We start from the raw sequence: 19738 nt of genomic DNA, 5'->3' as shown, positions 1-19738 counted from the left end.
AAAAGCGATTTTTTAATTTTGAAAATACTATTTTAATAGAAAAGGAAAATTCAATTAATTTTCTTGTTTTTGTTTAAACAGTCTTGAAGAAGTATGCTGATATCCATATTGGTGATGTGAAAAGTTAGGCAGAGTATTTGAAGTTAGTAAACATCAGGGCAGTATTGAATTTAACTGTGGCAAAAAGGGTTTGTAGTTCGTAAGATAATGACTGGTAATTTTTGGTGCCCTCAGGACAGTGGTTTGTGAAAAACTAAAGAAAGAATTGTGAAAGCGACCAACTCCAAGGGTATAATTTATAACCTCAATATTTCTTTTTTTAATTTTTGCAATTTCAAAATCCCTTTGGCGCCTTGGTGAGCGTGAACAAGTATCGATTCGTAGTGCAATGGGGATATTTCCGTATTGTGATATGTCATGGCAACTATAATCGCCAAGACACCAAATTGATTTTAAACTAGAAGAAATTTATTTAAATAAAAACGTGTGGAGGTTTGCCCATGGATGGCTACAATTTATACCCTTCGAGTTGGTCCCTTTCTGTCATGTTTTTCTTTAGTTTCTCGCATACTCCTACCAGGAAGTTGTCATGACATAGCAATTATTCTGCCACAGATCACAATACCGAAATATCCCCGGCGCACCAGATTACGATGCGGAAATATCCCCTCATGTTCACAAAAAGCAATGTTAAAAGGTGCTCTGTGTCCAATAGTAGAATTACCTACAATGCTAGTTTCCTCAGTTTTTTTGCAGTTTTAACATGTACAATACATCTCTATAGGCCTCAAAAATTTCCTGAGTATTTTCCAATCTTTTTATTTTAAAGCAATCAGCTACAATCACCAAGGTGTTAAATGGATTTTAAAGTTGCAATTTTTTTTAAAAAAAAGGAAGTTTTGAATCACTTGAGGGTAACTACAACTTATTACCTTCCTGTTGGTTTCTTTCTGTGATGTTTTTGTTTAGTTTCGTGTGGGCTGCTACCTGTAAGTTACCAAGACTTGGCAGTTATTCTACTGCAGATCACGATACAGAAATCTTTTGAAATATGATGAGAAACTTGCAACTAACTTAATTGTAGATTTAAGTTAGTTGCTAAATTACGATAAAATAGCTGTTTCTGTGTCTATTTAATTTTTATCATTATGCTATTTTTGACAATAACTATCAAAGAGCCACAATGGCTCAGGGATCGAGAACTCGCCTTCCAATGAGATGAACCAGGTTCAAATCCCATCAACTGGTTGATACGAATTTAAGGTGACCATTTTTTTTTTTTTTTTAAACCTGAAACCAGGACAACATGAATTTTGACCAGCCGCACCCAAATTTTATAAATTTTTATCAAAAATTCACCCAACGGCCAACCTGTATACCTAAGTAAATAAAAAACTTTTAGATATCAAAAAATTTTGCATTTATTTAAACACAAGAAATGTGAAAACTAAAATATAATTTTACAATATAAAAATAAAACATATTAAACATAACATAACATGATAAGCCATACCTAATATAATAACATAATAAAGCATAAGGAGTTATTTAAATTAGTTTTTTTTTTATATATATTTTACTGAGGAATGAATTGCTTTTAACAAATATTTGTTTTCCTGTATATTTTCATAGAATTCCATACAGGTTGCATTTAAATTATTTTTGACAATCAACAAGGATTTCAAAGTTTCCACTTTCAATTGGGTTTTCTCACTAGTCCAGATGTTTAATAAAGAAAAAACCCGTTCGGTCGGTGCATTAGTTCCTGGCATACAGAGGCAATACTCTACCAATTTGCCAATATTATTGGACACATCATTTTCTTTAAAGGCTTTAAAAATTTCAATCCACCTATCTGATACCGAAACGCAATTTTGTTTCAAATGCCCAAGTTTCTCATCTGTCGTGTAGAGCTGAATGAAACAGATTTCATCAAAAAGCTCATCTTCAATTAAATTTATTTCCGGATAATGTTGAATTAAATAGTCACTGCATACTTGAACCATTTGATGCGTAGGTTTCATGTTTAATGTAATCCAATTAAACTTCTCGATTCCGTCAAAATGGCATTCCCATTCTTCCAGATACTGAAAACATGTGCTGTAAAATTCCACCACTTTTTCTTTGAAAATATTTGATTTAACTAAGCCGTCTTTTTCTAGCCCTTTTAAATTTTGTCGAACTTGCAGGGGCAGAAGCACACTTGCTATCCTGTCAGCAATTTTGGTTTTAAGGTCCTTATAAATGATATTTGTTTCCAACATAGAAATATCCTGTCCTTCTATTTTCAAAATTGTGTTATGAAACGTGGATGACACATTATGGAGAAAGGAAAGCCAAGATTCGGTTTCAGGATTCTCAAAATAATTTTTAATAATTGTCGGAGTTTTTTCATTAGACGCAAAATACGATTTTAATGCAGAAAATATTTCCAACACGCGCTCAATAGCTGGTCGTAACACTAACCACCGCATAGCACTGTAACTCAAAAGTTTTTTATATTCTATGTCTACAAAATTCTTTTAATTCACTGACGTGCACAGTATAGATGTAAAAGTAAGAGTAAATCTTGGTAATTAAAGTTTGTATATCAATTGGAAGGCAATCCGCCGGGGTTTGTATAGAATTGTTTAAAATATGCACTGAGCAACCAATTCCCACATGCTCCCGCCCGTCCAAAGTAGCTTTTAGCTTGGTAAAAATATTTTTCCCGGCTCCTCTTCGCATGCCTCCAAAGTTAGTGTTAGTGTTGTCGGCACAAAACCCTAATATTTTGCTTTCTAAATTATGTTTTTTTAAGACTTCTACAATATATTCGGTAACTATGTCAGACGTTTCTCCTGGCAAATCCTTTACTTCAATAATTTTTACCTGTATTCCATTCTTGTATGAAAAATATCTGACAAGTAAAGGAATAAGTTTAATTTCTTTGTGATTTGAGGTGTCTGAATACACTGATATAAAACTTAGTTTCTCAGATCTTCAGCCAATATTTGATTTGCATAAGGGACAAGTACATCAGTGATTATAGCTTCGCATTTGCTCCTAGAGCATGTGAATTTAGCATCGAAGCATGCCTTAATAAGTTTACAGGTACAGTCCATTGATCGAAAAGATTGATTATGCATAACTGTATGATATGCCCACAAACCTTCAACTGCAGCTATTTTCTTCTCGGCAGTTTCAAATTCTTTTTTCTTAAAATATGACGTCATACTCGAACTTTGCTGCTGACACTGCTCGCTTGTGTTTAACTGTTTTTATGTGGTTTTCAATGGCGCTTTTTCCACTATTTGCAATAGAAAACGTACTTCTACATTTTTTACAATATACTTCACTAGGATCTATATTTTTACTTTCTTTAATAAATGTATATTTTAATTTTAAATCATCATTAAATACGCACTTTCGTCGTTTTTCCGCCATGATAATAATAAGGTAAGTACATCACAGTTAGTACATCAGACCACCACTGGCTTGTATGACGTCGTGGGGGTTCTGCTCATGCGACACCTGACGATATCACATGGAATTATCAGGGTTGCCAGTTCTAATTTTATTATTCTTATTTTATTACTTTTTTTGTTTTAATGTTTTCTAATCTAAAACCAGTACTTTCCGTGTACTGGTTTTGTTTAATGACTAACCAGGACTTATGCCCTGAAAACCAGTACTGTACTAGTAAAATCAGTACGAATGGTCACCTTATACGAATTCCACATCCGGCTTTCACCGACCACAGTGCTGACATGAAATATCCTCAGTTTTAAACGGAGTTCCTTTTCGTCAGGCTAACGCTGGGAGGTTCTCATGGTTTTCCTCACCATGTAACTCAAATGTGGGCTAGTCCTATCTAAAAATCCTCCACAGAGGCAAATTTCTCCCAGTACTCGATCCAGGAGTTCCCTTGTCTGCCGGATTGGGCTCAAAATTACAAGGCTACGTAGTTGAACATTAGTAGTCATAAACCCAAAAATTGGGTCAGCTGTTCAACTACGGTTATAAAAAAATAAATAAAATAACTATCAAACATACAACTAGCATAAAATTAAGGTAATTTAGATAAATAAGTGTACCAGTTCAATGGAACACGAACCGACAGTACATAATAAGGGAGTCCATATACATGCAGCACAAGTACAATGCATAGGATCACATATCTAGCCATGGGTTGCTGAAAGATTCTCATTCCATATAATTTATCTATCTACCCTTGAAATTTGAACCAGATCTTTACTTATAAAAATAAAGAAACAGAAAATTTTTTTATATGCATATATCGGGGTCTGTTCAGGCCAAATTTACAACCGTTTAGCGGTAGCTTCACAAATTCATCTTTAAGACAAACGGTAGTTTCACAAAATACTTTTTCTTAAAATTTTATGTTTGTATCCCATAAAAAACGATAAATCCATGTTTTTACCATATTTTTATGTTGATTTTTTAATATTTTTAATTTTTGCAAACTATGTCTAAATTTTTACAAAATAAGTACTTCTCAGAAAAACCTAGACAGACCCTTAATATATAATTACAGATATTAAGCTTTAAAAATTCTGAAATATATTAGAATTCAAGAAACTTCTTCCATGCTTATTTGTTCTTCAATAATTGGGCAATATATGCCCCACTGTCAGTTATTCTTTTTGTTAATTCTTTTTGTGTTCATTTTTAAAATTTTTTGTTTTTTACCTAGAAACTCCTTGACAAAATGTGCATGTTTTTTTTTTTTTTCAAATAGTTAACTATAAAATTCTGAACTAATTTCTGAAATCTAAATTAAGCAAGTCTCTTCCAAATGTTACATTGATTCGTTGTCTACAATAAGTCTTCTAAAGTCGTTTTATTTTCTCTCTCTTTTTTAGATTGTTATCAAAAAGTCTACTGTGAAACTATGAAAGTTGATCAAGAATAATCAAGTTTACATGACTTTACAACTAGTTACATCAACTTATTACTTTTCTCTTAACTATAATTATGAACCTAATCAAACTAATAATTTTAATTTAACTATGAAAAAAAAAATTTTGAATTATAGGAAATTGTTTAGTTAGATATATTAGAAATATATGTTCTGATATAATATAATATTAATATATTACTTTTATTAATATGTGTTACTAAAAAATAACCTAGCTATGCAAGCTAATAAAATTTTATATTCTTGTAGCATGTGCAATAAGAGCTACAAACGAAAATATGATTTGCAAAATCACAGTGTTGTGCACACTAATGACAAGCCTTACGTTTGTAATGTATGCAATCAGAGTTTTGCTCTTAAACAGAATTTAGTTAAGCATTGTCGCATTCATTCAGACAGAAAAACTTTTTTCTGTGAGATATGTAATAGAGGGTATTTAGAAAAACGCAACTTAGCTCTCCATAGTTTAACTCACGCAGAAGAGAAACCCTATCCGTGTAATATGTGTTCAAAAAGTTTTATTCAAAAAAGAGCTTTAATTAAGCACAGCTATGTGCATTCTGGTGTAAAGCCATATTCTTGTAGCATTTGTAATAAAGGTTTTTCACTTAAAAGTTCTTTAACTAATCACAATATTCTTCATACTGGTGAAAAACCTTATACCTGTAACATATGTGGTAAAAGTTTTTCAAGAAAATCTTTGTTGATTGAGCATTCTGTTTTGCATTCTAGTGAAAATCCTAATCGTTGTAGCATTTGTAATAAAAGTTTTTCTTCTAAATACAGATTAAACTCTCACTATATAATTCATACAGGTGAAAAACCTTACTCATGTTACAAATGCAATAAGAGTTTTAATGATAGATCTACTTTGAATCGTCACAGTATTATACATACTGGTGAAAAGCCTTATTCTTGTGACATTTGTAGTAAGAGATTTGCGCAAAAATCTTCTTTGAATATTCACTCTTTTATTCACGTTGGTATTAAACAGTTTTCTTGTCCCCTATGTAGTAAGAGTTTTCTAAGAAAAAATGACCTAACTCTCCATGCTAGAGTTCATACTGGTAAAAAGCGTTTCTGTTGTAATGTATGTAATAAGGGTTTTTCTAAAAGACAATATTTAACCAATCATATTCTTATTCATGCTAGTGAAAATTCCAAATCAGACATGATAAATAATCCTTGAAATTGATATCCATCTCCACAGTTTTTAAATTACAGAAAGGACTTGTATTCAAACTGTATTCATTGTACTAGTATTCAAACTGGTGATAAAAGTTTATTCTCTCAGTGTCCCACCCCCCAACTCCCCACTAAAATGTTATCACTGTCTTGTGCTGATATTATACCCAAGAAAGTTTAATTATTACTACCCAAGACCAGTTAGTCAAGCAAACTTTAATCATTTGATTATAGTTATTGGGATACACCAGTCATGTTTAAAGCATGAAATAGTTGACAAACACAGCTAGAATTATAACATTCATAGAATGATTTTTTACAATCTGGACTTAATTGTATTCTTTAACGCTCTTCCTTTTATTTGCAAAAACTCTTAATTTTCTTTTTTATACAGGTGAAAATCTTACCACAATCTTAGTATAGAAACACGATACTTATTCTGTCAAAAAATGATGTATTATAAATACTATACAACAATGTTCTGCTAAAAGCAGATGTCAGATTATCCCAATTAAAAATATTTGCAGGAGAATAGCTTATGTTGTCCTCATACTGTTCAATATTGTTGCTGCAAATGGTAGCTTATATAAGGCTTTCCTAATAAACAATGTCATCTTTTCACAAACTTTGTCACTATAATTTTTAAGTTATGAAAATAAATTTTCTATTTTCTTCTCCGGAACGCAGCAAGACATGAATTTTTATCTCTCCATTTTTCTTTAATAATTGTTCAAATGGTCAATCATTATTTGGAACATTCTGACTGTGACAATAGAAACTTATTTCGTTATGTTATTTTGCTGATTAGGAGTTTTCCCCTAAATGAACAATCTTATTTGTTGTACAAAAAATTACAAATAATATTCAGGAATTGTATATTATTTAAAGATATTGTTAAATAACAAATGATATTGAGGAAATTGATAATGTTAAATCTTTTTACTTAGTAAGTTTCTTTATGTGTATATTTGTCAGAGCCAGTTTTAAAAATATGTATGTATATTGTATATTCAGTCAAGGAAAAACATATGTATAGATCTGTAGTTGAGACACTTATAATAAAGTGTTATTTATATATATATTTTAAAAAAGTGTGGTTTTATTGTAATTTTTTGTTAATGTAACCGATTTTTCTTCTATTTATCTTGAGTACACTAGTGATTTAATTTTTAAATCAACTAAGTATTATAAAAAGTATTAGTAAGTATAAACTAAGTATTATTTTTCAATGATACACTATCTATGAAAGTGTGTACTTAATCTTTCTGATGAACTTAACAGGAAAGTTAATGCTAAAGCATAGTGAAAACATAAATTCAAATTCTTATCTATATTTTACTTTCAATTATATAAGGGTTGCAATTGATTTAGTGAACAAATACATACTTATTTATTAAGTAACTACAACACAAAAATTTACATAATTTCTAACCTGTATCACATAGAGAGAAAGATCGAATTACACCTCTACTGAAAACAACTGCAATTTTTGAAAACATTTATTCAAAAAAAGAATAGTGATACACGAATACTTGAACACATTATTATCTGAATCGTACTCAAACCCAATGACATAAATAGTCATTTTAAATCAAAACGCAACAGGAAAAAAAAAGTCTAAAATATTTAAATTTAAGAATTTGCAGTGCGATCTTTTTGAAAAATTTTGAGCTAAAACCTGGAGTTTTGGGGTAAAATTATGTACTTTCACATTTGCAGCTAAAATAGTTTTTTAAATCTTAACTATTTTCCAGTTATAAATTTTAAAAAACCACCAGTTTAATTTTTTATGAATAAGGGTTGGCTTTTTCACAAACTGATTCACTTTTTAAATAGTTAGAACATTAGTATAACGAGGTGGAAAGCTTTCAGTTGTAGTGGTGGTAGCTGCATCCAGTAATATGATGCCTTATGTTTGATTTGGTTAAATACATACTAGAGCTGTACTAAAAATTAAATAAAAAATTTTAATGCATCTAATTTCCCCATGTGTATAGATATAACTTTATTTTATTATAGATATTTTTTATTTTGGGGCTATAAAATTTCCAAAACTGCTACTTTTGGAGCTGCTATTCGCTATTTTATAATCTCTAGTTCAGACACACACAATAATGACACTTGGCTTATTTCCAAATTAGTGTGTGGATGGGGATTAGGTTATAAACTAGTTTTTATCTTAATTTTGAAACTAATTAAAATTATTTAAGTTTAGAAGTTGAAGGAAACTCATAAGTGCATTAAACATAGTGTTCCAAGTAAGCATTGTGGAAAATGTATTGTATATTTTTGGCATTTAAAAAGCAAAAAATACTATGGAAAGTGAAACCATCGTAATACACTTACATAAAGCTTCACTATATAGCTATAGGTGTTAGATATTGACATTATTAGTGAATTGAAGAGGAGAGGAGATAAGAGTTTTGACATAGAACGATTGTTCTTTCTAAGTTGCGATGAGGTATTTGAACATTATAATCATGAATTTATATTTCATGTAACAAGAATCGTTCAGTAAATTAAACAAAAAGCGTAATAGTTTTGGTATTACTTTTCAATACCGCCTTAAAAATGGAAAATATCACTTGAAGCAAATACAAGCAATAATTTAAGAAATGAATAATATTATTCTATAGCGGTGTGCAGCGAGAATGTTCTTGGAAAACAAGAATATATTATCATAAGGCTGAAATTTAGAGAATAATCAAAAATATTACTTTTCCTTATACATAAAATTTTTTTAAAAAAATCATGCTTGTACTTTAAATTATTGAATTAGGGCTATTTTATCTTGTATTCGCAAATGTAATAATTTTTTTTCAATTTGATCATATTTATTAATTTGATTACATTTAGGCTTATTCATAAATAAATTAGGACAGTAATTCATGTACTATAAATATTTTAATAGCAATTGACAAAAAATGTTTCTCTTTCATTTTAAATATTGCAAAGCATATTTAATCTGAACAAAATCTAAAAGAAATATATATTAGTAATTTTAAATAATTTGATCAAAATTAGTGCAGTGAAACCTCTTGGGAGCGACCACTCTCAGTTCTACCTTAAAATGGTCATTAATGGAGGTTGGTTTTTCTTAGGGGTTACCTTTATTGACTAATTTTAATCAGTGTCGTTTTCTTGGTGCGGAAATGCCACTTGTGTTGGCATCATGAAAAACGAAGCAATGAATAAAATTTAGCGTCAATAAAAATCACCCCTACTGATATAATTATTTGTAAAAACAAATTTCCCAATTATGAATGAGAAAACTATTTTAAATAAATAAACAATTATGTTTTTTGTTTTAAATCTGCATTTAAACTTATATCATAAAAATTAGTTAACTTTAAAAAATGAGTGGTTTGTTTGTTTGAGATGCTTATTTTTTTTCTAAAATAGCTTTTTTTTTCTGACTGCAACGTGAGGTTGTCAATCTCTTTAAGAGATAGACTAGAAGAGCTCTCTAAATAAGAGCCCCACACAAATATTTTGAACACATTTTAATCTTATTTGTTTTGTTAAAATGTTTTGTGTATCCTTATTTGACCTTTTCTACACTTGGTGCATAAGTTTGTCCGGTCCCTTGGAGAAGCTTGGATGGTCTCTTCGAAAGATTTTCTTCAACACAAAGTCTATGTAAAAATTTCATGCCTCTCAAAAGTGGCCGTAAATAGAAGAGATCTCTACAAAGAGGTATTCTTTCCTTGAGGTTTCTCTGTAGTTTATATTTACACTTATTCTTCGTGAATTAGATAATCTTCCAGAGCAATTTTACATCTCAATTAATTCATTAGTAGCAATATTATCAGTTTCAAAAGAGTCATGTTCTTAGAACCATTCACAAAATTTGAATTTAATATGAGGGCAAGATCCACTTCTGAAGAACCAACTCTTATGCTCTTAATGTGGTAGACAAATGTTATGTGACAAAAAATCCCAATCCTCCAAAAAGCGTGGTAAGTTGCAATTGCTCTGTTAAAAAACATTTCAGATATGATCCATTAGATTCTTACCTGGAAATCTAGCTGGCCACTTCATCCTCTGAATATCATTAGTTTCCAGGTATTTCTCACTTGCCCAGTGTGGGATTCTTGTTTTTGTCCATAAAAATGAAACCAACTGCACCTCTGAACAAGATTTCAGCCCTTTGCCTTATAGAAGTCAAGGTGCCTTCGTGAAAGATGTGCAAATCTGTGGGAGTGACATCTCAACAGACATCATAACACCTTGATCTCTATAGTGGCCCTTTTCCAATATGTATTTGATGGTATCAGGTGTTTGGTTCTCTCCATAAATCAACAGAATCAATACGTACTTGAATCTCACCAGTGAAAAGAACCTGGTCCAGACCAACTGAGTCTTTGTCCAATGTTCATATTACCTGAAACAGTACAGACAAACTCTCTTTTTATCTCGAATGCCATGAAGGCACCCAAGTTTAAAATGTTAAGAGTTCTAAGTAAAATTTTCCAGACATAAAGTCGATTCCCAGTTCATTTTTAATATGCATCCACACAAGACTCGGCTGGTCTGAGAATATATCTCAAGGCCAAAGAATTTCAGAGAATAAACTGGCTTGCCAGATCCCCAGACATGATGCACATTGGAGCTACTCTAGCAGAGTAATTGTATTTCTTACTCCTTTCCCTCATGGCAAAAATAACAGACTTAATGGACGAATTTATTTGTTTCAAACATTTGTCAACTTTCAAAACAGCAGAGTGTAATGAGTATTGTATTGCTGTAAGTTTATTACCTTATAATCCTCCAAAAATATTATTTTGCTGCATTATATTTTGGAAATTAAATTTTGAGGAGTTAGAATTATTACTTTTTGTTAATGTTTTAGGCACACTTCAATAAATTTTCATGTGAATTTCACTGGATTCGAATCACAATTTCTGGTCTGGAGTTAACCCAAAAAAATGTGTTTATTTATCAACTTTTTGACTTGAGTGTATGCAAGAATGAATATAGGATTCTGCAGCAAGTATGTAAGTATGGTTTTTGTAGTTTTTATGATATAAAGTGATTTCTAGCCAAAAAATGCTTAGGAAAGGTCTCAAAAATGTTAATACAGTATACAATAAATCCTATAAAACAATTTCATGCAAATATTTTGTGGAAAAATTTGTTTACTTAGTTTAAATTTTTTCTAATTATCAAATTAAATTTTAAAGATATGGTGCCATTTTTTTAAAACATTCTGGGTTAAATTAGTATTAAACAATATATTTTAAAACTCCAGTGCCATCTTAATGTCCCACTCAGATAAGAGGAATAAAAAATCTCAGAGAGAGATTATGAAACTAATCCTGACTTAGGTGTCTGATTAAATATGCCCATTTGGTGGGAATCATACCAATGAATTTCCATAACAAGATTTGTTGACTTAGAATAAATTTAAATTTGTACAAGGGAAAAGAAGGCCTTAAAAAAGAAAACTTTTAAAACGACTATTGTTGAATTCAATATGCATCTTATTAATTTACTTGATATCTTATTAATTTAATTTATAGAGTCATGATAAAAAAGGAAAATATTTTTTATTGTTTTAATGCTTGGCATTTAAGACTTTTTTCCTTCTTCAAATAAGTTGAATATCACTTCTCACTGGAAAAATATTTGCTACTTGTTATTTTTGAGACATGGTATTTTCATTCAATAACTTAATTTGAGCATTGAAATATGATAGCATTTTTTTTCTATTTGAAAATTGCACTAGAAATGAAACTTTTATTAAAGAATTAAAATTTCCATTAAAGTAGAATTATTAATTTTGTATTAAAAAACTATATCTAAAATTTTATGTTCTCAACAAAATATTTAAAATGTTAAAGAAAAATTGAAGTAAAATGTATTTGATAAAATAATCACACAATATCCATTGAATTTTTGACTAAAATTTGCAATAAAGAACACATTTTACTTGTTTTAGATGTTTCAAAATTGTAAAATGTATGTTACACTAATGTATAATTAGAGATATTAGAAAAAAATAAAATTTTACAGAAATTACCATAAACATTATTTATTGTAAAACAGTGCAGGATATTATTAAAATATAAGTACAAAAATATTAAACAAATTACAAACAAATAAAGACATTTAAAATTAATTTTACAAAAAAAATACATTTTTTTAATGACTTAAAATTTAAATATGACATGCATATTAGTAGTTCTGTTACAATAATCCATAAAATTTGTAGAAGTTTGAATCTAGTTGAATAAGCAAAGAACTCATATAACTGCGACCAATGATACAAATATCAGTAGAAAAAAAGTTAAGAAGATAAATCACAGTCAATTGTATTTTTAATTAAGAAAACTCAGACTGATATGCGATTCCAAGAAATAACACAGTATTGAAACACAATCTGAAAATATTAAGTTTGTGAATGCCACATTTTACAAACAAACAACAAAAAACATTTTACAGGAAAAAAAATTTAACAAGATTTAAAAATTACTAAGTTTTCTGTTAGATACCTGATTAGGTATGTAATCAGATAGAAATTGACTCGAATAGAATTGACAGATAGAATTCAATGTTGATATATTGAAATAATATTTCTTTATATTTCCATTGTTACTTTATATAATTAGCTTGGTCACTATGAGTTGATCAATTTTTTAATAAACTGTTGCTATAAATGATACCTTACCATATTTATACTTTCATATTCAACTGCGCATCTTATTTAATATAAGGAAACTGAACTTTGTGAGCCTATTTAATTGCTATTTAAATTTATTTTAATGAAACAAAGAAAAGATACTAATGGTAAAAATATTATAGGATTTAAACTTGAATATATAATGTTATTTTTTTTTCATTAATCTTAAAGAGATGATAAAGATGACGAAACTATTGGTACTTTTTGTAAATGCAATTAAAAATCAAAAATGCAAAGAGCAATATCTACAATTGGTTTCTTGTTTGAACTTAAGCAAAAGATCAGATTTATAAGAATTTTCGCATTATATAAATTTAAGTAGCTTCTAACACAGGGACTTAAATTTAAAAGAAAAATGCAGAACAGCTCCAAAGTAATAATTTTAAGAAAAACTTCAAATAAGTAGTAGTAGCTTCAAATAAGTAGTAGTTATCCTGTGGGGATTCAAATGCATTCTCCATTGATATTATATAGACCATTTTGATATAATGCTCTTCTCCTTAAGCTTTATTTATCTGAAAGTGCAGTACTGAATTTCTTTGAAGGCAGTCTCAAATAGCTAAAACTTGTGATTGGATTTGCACCAACAAAAACTGCATTGCTTAAATTATATATTCTGAGAGGACAATCAGAAATTGTTAACTGACATATCCTAAATTGCTAAAGTCAAAAGAACAAATTTCCATCTCCATGTTTTTGAACTTTAGTGGATACAGTTATGATCTTTTACTAAGTATGTGTGTTTTAGCTAGTGGTTAGAACATGCATATGAAAATTATGTTGTTTTTTTCTGTTTAATTTGCCTTTGTTCATTTTTTTAACAAATTTAGTTTCCACTTAAGTTTACTTCGTAATTTAAAGATCTTTCTTTTTGGATTAGATTTAGTTAGAATTTTAAGTCTTTGCACATGTGACATGTAAAGCTCTCCCCTTTCTGATGTTCTATTATGATGCAATCCTTTGTACTTGTACAACAGCCTGAATAAGACTAGTACATACTTTTAAGTGACTCAGTACATACTTTTTTTTTGAAAATCCCTTATTGCATAAACTACAATAATGAGGTTTTTCGCCAGTATGAACAAGACTGTGCTTAGTTAAACTATTCTTAACAGTAAAACTTTTATTACATACTTCACAAGAATAAGGTTTTTCTCCAGAATGAATATAAGAATGACGAGTTAAAATACATTTTTTTGAAAAACTCTTATTGCATATGTTACAAGAATACAACTTTTCACCAGTATGAACAACTATGTGACGTGTCAAATTACTTTTATAAGTAAAACTCTTATTACAAATACTACATGAATATGGTTTTTCACCAGTGTGAACAATATAGTGAGAATTTAAACTAGATGTTGATGAAAAACTCTTATTACATATATCACAAGAATAGGGTTTACTATTATTAGAATGAAGAAGACTGTGCTTAACTAGACTGTCCTTTCGTATAAAACTTTTATCACATATATCACAAACAAAAGGTTTCTCACCAGTATGAAGAGCAATATGGTTTGTTAAAGATAGTTTAGTTCTAAAATTTTTATTACAAACACTACAAGCAAAAGGCCTTTTATCAGTATGAAAGAAAGTGTGACGATTTAAATGAGCCTTTTGAGCAAAGCGCTTATTACATATGTTGCAAACATAAGGTTTCTCATCACTATGAATAAATCTGTGTTTATATAGACCACTCTTCTGATAAAAACTTTTATTACACACACTACAAGAATAAGGTTTTATACCAGTATGAATAATACTATGATTAAATAAAGTATTCTTGCGTGAAAAACTTTTGTTACATACATGGCAAGAGAAATACTTTTTGTCACTATGAACAATACTGCAATCAACTAAGGAACATTCGTTTTCTAATTTTTTATCACACATGATTCAAGGAATCATTTATTTATTTCAAAAAAGAATTGAGAATAAATTTAAAATAATGATATTCAAAAATTAGAAGATGCGTGTTTTTGTCAAAACCCTTCTATTACAAAAAGGATAATCTTAATATTAACATTTTTAAACTTTTTTTCTTGTTTCAGTTCACACTAGTTTGCATATGAGTTTTAATTACTTACTAAGTGCAATAGTTTATATAAACAAAAATAGCAAATCAAAGTTAAACTTATATTTCATTGCTTAACATTTTTCAACACAAATAAAAAATTGATTCTTACATTTTTCAGAAATAACAATTTGAACATAAAAGAAAAGTAAGTCTTTTTACTATTCAGTGCTTTCAAATTCAAGTTACTAACTGCAAGTAATTGAGCAACATTATAGGTTAATTTATAGAGTCATAATCAGCTTGGTTTTATCCTCTCAAAGTACTTGAGCAGAGCAGTATTACTCTTGATTTTTATCTAAAAAAGATTAAAAATTAATTAATATAATCAAAGTTATTTAGTTTGCAATATTATAAGAGATGAGAGCATTTGATTAATTAATATAAATAAACACTCCCAGTATGTGTTAAAACACACTGAGCTAAAAATCTTAATGTAATTTTTAAAATTCAGTTTATTTGAAATAGAAAAAGATTACTTTGACTGGACGACTTTTCAAACGTGTAACTAAAAAAAATTTGCAAAATCAATTGCAAGCAAAGGTAAATTCTGATAATATTGTATTTAAAAAAAGTTTTAAAAATTCTGTGATTTTTTTTTTTTTTTTTTTTTTGCAAAAAAAAACATACGTTACCTTATTTATGCAAAAAATAATACACCAAACTTTTACTTTGTTCCTAGTTTGCGTTTTAAACAGTTCATGATAATTATAAAATTTTCAAAATTCCATTTCGAAAGCGCTGTAACGATACCTGCACATGATATCCTATAAATGCAACAATATATTTACAATAAACTGTAAGACTATGAAAATCATTTAAAAATATTAATTAGGAAAAAATAATGATTAAAAATATTTTAATTTGCAATTCTTTTATAAAAAAAATTTTTAATCAAGTGATTTTATTAATAAAAAATCAGAAGTTACATAACAAAAGGAAACCAACTCTTAGTTTTCCCCTGGCAAACCACAATACACTTTCTCAAGTTAAAATCTTTTGATGCCTTCACAAAGGTAATTGGTGCAAACAATAATATATGTGGCCTGAGGAGAAACAGGAAACACCAGTACCAATAAGAAAATATCTTCAATTTATGATGGAATCAATGCACCTAAAAGTGATTAGCTACTCAAATGCATGGTTCCTAGATTGCATGTGCTAATAACATCCTATTTAAAATATCAGGATCTGTTATAATGAATGTCAAACATGTAATTGACGAGAATAAGTAAATTTAAATCTGAATGGAGGGCATCAAGTAAAGATTATTCCATAGTGTGATACGAAAATCTTGTAGTAATATAACATTAAAATCTCAAGACTATAAAAAACATGAGCGCATCTGTAGAACAAATGCCACATAACCATTATTATGGGAGGATTATCACATTTTTAAAAAAAATTTATTTAGAGCGTTGATTCAAAACTTCGACATTTCATACGATCACAGCGATGGCTCGGAGGATAAAGTGTTCGCCTTCCAATCCAGGACTTCCCTTGTCTTCTGGATTGAGTTCCCATCCCATAAAATTGGGTCGGCTGTTCAACGACGGTTATAAAATAAAAACTTCGACATCTATTGGTTTTAGGGAGATATTCGTGCAGTCTAGATTTTAGAGGTCCTACACTACATCAAAAATAATTATTTATGTACAATTATTTATAATTTTGTTGTAAGTACTATAAACTTAACCTTGATAAAAATTATACTAGATATATTTATCACTATTAATTGTATTATTGCTAACTCTATTTACTAGTATGCTAACTGGACTTACTAATAACTCCTCAATCGTAGTAATTTATTTTTAAGAGCTATGTTGCATATCCATAGAGTCTAATAAACCCGTACGACTTCTCTTTCTTTATTTCAATTGATTTCGCTCGTTGATTATAATCTAATAAAGAACAAACGTTTAAAATAAAAATGAAAAATTTATTACTTTTATTATTTATATTTTATAATTTCAGCCCTTGCAGCTGCTCACATCTGCGTACTTGAAGTATAAACTTCTCATGAGTAACCACTTTAACGGTCATTCTCGCTGCGTGAAATCTACGCACTTCAGATAACCGTCAAAGGAGAATGATACGGAAATTCTTCCCGAGCGAATCGCAGAATAATCTTGGCGGCTGGCGAGAAACTAAAAGAAAAAACAATCACAGAAGGAATCCAATTCGAAGGCTTGTGGCTTAACTACCACTATAAATATTCAATTCACTAGTGTATAAGACACGTTAACTTGATTCTATCTCGAGGTACCTTTTGATAGATGAAAGTTGACATGGTCGATGGTGACCCGCCATTAGGGCGTTTCTAAATATAAACCATGTCGAGGTACGTTTTGATAGATGATATCATCTATCAAAACGTACCTCGAGATAGAATCAAGTAAACATGGCTTATATCGGAATAGGTTTTCAATATTCATAGTGGTAGTTAAGCCACAGCTTCCCCCAAGTAAACTTCTAGATTTTTTTTTTCCAAAAAGATGTCCAATGTGCACCCATGTCCGAGAGATATTAAGTTCAATCCCCACAAGCCAAAAAACTCCTAGTGTACAAAGTGGTGACAGGTGCACGCTAAATCTGTCGTGTCATAAGGTTCTCCAAGTTCCCATAACAAATCAATACCTCTGGGAGTACTGATCGGAGATTGAACATGTTCTGGTTCAGATCAAAATTTCGATCTGCGGATGGATGGATGGTGTGTAGTAATGCGTCCTCCCTGTAAAATGGACTGTGACGTATGTATGTTGTTTCCAGATCATACTTAGGGATGCTTCCGAGACCATCGCCAATAGCAAATTGTGCAGTTCTATTGCGACACAAATAAAAGTATCGCACTGCACCATACCGTGAATAAAAATTATGAGGAAAAGTGCCAAAGAAGATACGTCAGAATTTTTGGAAGAAAGCGAGCAGGTTAATAAAACGAAAATATATGGTATTTAAACTCTTTATTTAGTTATTTTTTCTTCCATATATGGTAAACTGTTACCATATGGTAACAGTTTGCCAGAAATTCTAGTTTTCAAAATGTTAGTCTTTATTTCCATGCAGTTAGTAAAAAATTTTAATGTTTTAACGTCTTGAAAGTTATGAAACGCTTTATTTATGCTAACTTCATTGCAAATTTACTGATAATAATTATTATTACTAATTTTATCCTCTTTCGGCAGCGTGGTTTTTTTAACAACACATTTCAGCATAGTTCTTAAAATTTCGATATTTTTAGAACTATATTGTTACGAATCACGAGTAACGAATCGCTCATTAGGATAACCATTTTTGACGTGGTTTATCTGAGCTGATTTTATCGCAAATCAAATTATTTTTCAATCGTTATTTTGACTTTTGTGTCCCGAGATTTTTTTATACGCTATTACGACACTTTAATTACTAATCCCACATTTAATCACATCACTTTTTGACGCTCTTTAATTATGGCGATTTCATTATAAATATAAAGGGATTTTGATAGTAATTACTATACGCTTTTCCCATAACTTAAATAATCCTGATATTTTTAATACTGTAGTTTCACAGCACTAGAGTTTTATATCGCGCATTTAAAATAATCACTTAAGATTTTAACATAATTATAAGAAGTTTTTGGAACGTTTATTTATTTTTTTTGGACCTTTATTGCTGCATTTTTACTTGTGATTTTGAATATCCCGGTATTTCAACACAATATTATAACTAGTGAAATTCGATTCTGTTTTAAATTTTTTTGTGACTTAAGTTATTATGTATCTTAGCAAAATCGACAACTTCCCAGAGAGAATAAAAAAAACGAGATGTGTAAACTTATATAAAACGCGGTTTCCTCTAGTAGAAAAATAAACGTGTGCCTATTTTAGTCCCATGAACGCGTGCAAGTTTAACAACACATACCCAGAGCCGGATTATACCTTTCGTAGGCCCTAGGCATGGCCGTTTTTGGGCCCTCCCCTCCTTCCCCCACTCCTCCCCTCTTTTCAAAATATATGCTGAAATTTTCTTGCATCTTTTTTTTTTTACACTTTTATTAATATGGATTTTAATTTACAAATTTGTTTATCGAACTTTATCTGCAATACCGACAAGTGTAATGCATAAAGTTAGAGAAAAAAGAAAAGTACTCCTAACTTTAAAGAGAAAAAAAAAATAGTAGAAATATAACATTTAAAAGAATAAAAAATTTACAAGTTTAGACAAGAAAAACAAGTTTAAAAAATACAAAATTCTCATATTTATTTTTTAAAAATAATTACAATTCCTAAATTAACTTATATAAACAAAACCAATGATTAAATAACGCAATATATTTCATACCTAATTAAACGGGGGGGGGGACAATAAAATAAAAGGAAAACTTATTAATCTAAATCAAAACACTTGAAAATTATCGAAACGATAGTTAAAAAAGGCACTAGCATAAATATTAAAACCCGGAATAAGGCAAGATCAACGGAATTTTTTTTTTTTTAAAAAAAAACCTAATGATAAAATTTATGAATAAAAAGAATTTATTGAGTGCGAAATTTATCGTGAAAAGAAAAAAAAATCAAACGCAGTGGAATCAGAAAAACAAAACTGTTTTTCTGATTCCACTACGTTTGATTTTTTTTTTAAATTTTTTTCTCCCAAGTTTTTCGTAGGCCCCTGAATTTCGTAGGCCCTAGGCACGTGCCTAGTGTGCCTATAGGTTAATCCGGCCCTGCACATACCCATCCTATTCTTTTTCGTTGTCACATGATTTAAAAATCATATATGGCGATTCATAATCACCCATTTCAAAAATTATACGTTTTGAATCTTCCTGCAATTTAAAAATCACACATCTGGATTCGTATTCGAGCGATTCAAAAACCACGCATCGCGTTTT

At 29.6% G+C, this 19738-nt stretch overlaps 2 protein-coding genes across 9 annotated transcripts; one reads left to right on the top strand and one right to left on the bottom strand.

Moving 5' to 3' along the window:
- Positions 1 to 4: 4 nt before the first annotated feature.
- On the top strand, positions 5 to 9446 carry LOC107451309 (uncharacterized). 4 transcript variants are annotated; one of them, XM_016067366.4, is made up of 2 exons: positions 5 to 142; positions 4866 to 9446. In XM_016067366.4, exon 2 carries the CDS (start codon positions 5139 to 5141, stop codon positions 6108 to 6110), a length of 972 nt encoding a protein of 323 aa, XP_015922852.3. In that variant the 5' UTR covers positions 5 to 142; positions 4866 to 5138; the 3' UTR covers positions 6111 to 9446. The 4 variants fall into 4 exon arrangements, with proteins under 4 accessions (XP_015922852.3, XP_015922851.3, XP_015922850.3 ...); XM_016067365.4 differs by having other exon boundaries at positions 52 to 188; XM_016067364.4 differs by lacking the exon at positions 5 to 142 and adding an exon at positions 149 to 289.
- Positions 9447 to 12124: 2678 nt separating this feature from the next.
- Positions 12125 to 16948, bottom strand: LOC107451310 (uncharacterized). Of its 5 annotated transcripts, XM_087169206.1 has the most exons (4): positions 16644 to 16802; positions 15498 to 15629; positions 15342 to 15370; positions 12125 to 15160 (listed from the first exon to the last, which is right to left on the bottom strand). In XM_087169206.1, exon 4 carries the CDS (start codon positions 14679 to 14681, stop codon positions 13734 to 13736), a length of 948 nt encoding a protein of 315 aa, XP_087025332.1. In that variant the 5' UTR covers positions 14682 to 15160; positions 15342 to 15370; positions 15498 to 15629; positions 16644 to 16802; the 3' UTR covers positions 12125 to 13733. The 5 variants fall into 5 exon arrangements, with proteins under 5 accessions (XP_087025332.1, XP_087025334.1, XP_087025331.1 ...); XM_087169208.1 differs by lacking the exons at positions 15342 to 15370; positions 16644 to 16802 and adding an exon at positions 16809 to 16938; XM_087169205.1 differs by lacking the exon at positions 15342 to 15370 and having other exon boundaries at positions 16644 to 16838.
- Positions 16949 to 19738: the final 2790 nt, after the last annotated feature.

Source organism: Parasteatoda tepidariorum, chromosome 8 (genome assembly GCF_982258835.1).
Source record: "Parasteatoda tepidariorum strain Cologne lab strain chromosome 8, Ptep-v5.0, whole genome shotgun sequence".
NCBI lineage: Eukaryota > Metazoa > Arthropoda > Arachnida > Araneae > Theridiidae > Parasteatoda > Parasteatoda tepidariorum.
The sequence above is the reverse complement of the archived record's forward strand: the minus strand, read 5'-3'. Positions and strand labels throughout refer to the sequence as shown.

What these genes read in the sequence shown, in the direction of transcription:
- LOC107451310 (XM_087169207.1), bottom strand. Translation starts at nt 14,681, where the DNA reads ATGTGTGATAAAAAATTAGAAAACGAATGTTCCTTAGTTGATTGCAGT.
- LOC107451309 (XM_016067366.4), top strand. Translation starts at nt 5,139, where the DNA reads ATGCAAGCTAATAAAATTTTATATTCTTGTAGCATGTGCAATAAGAGC.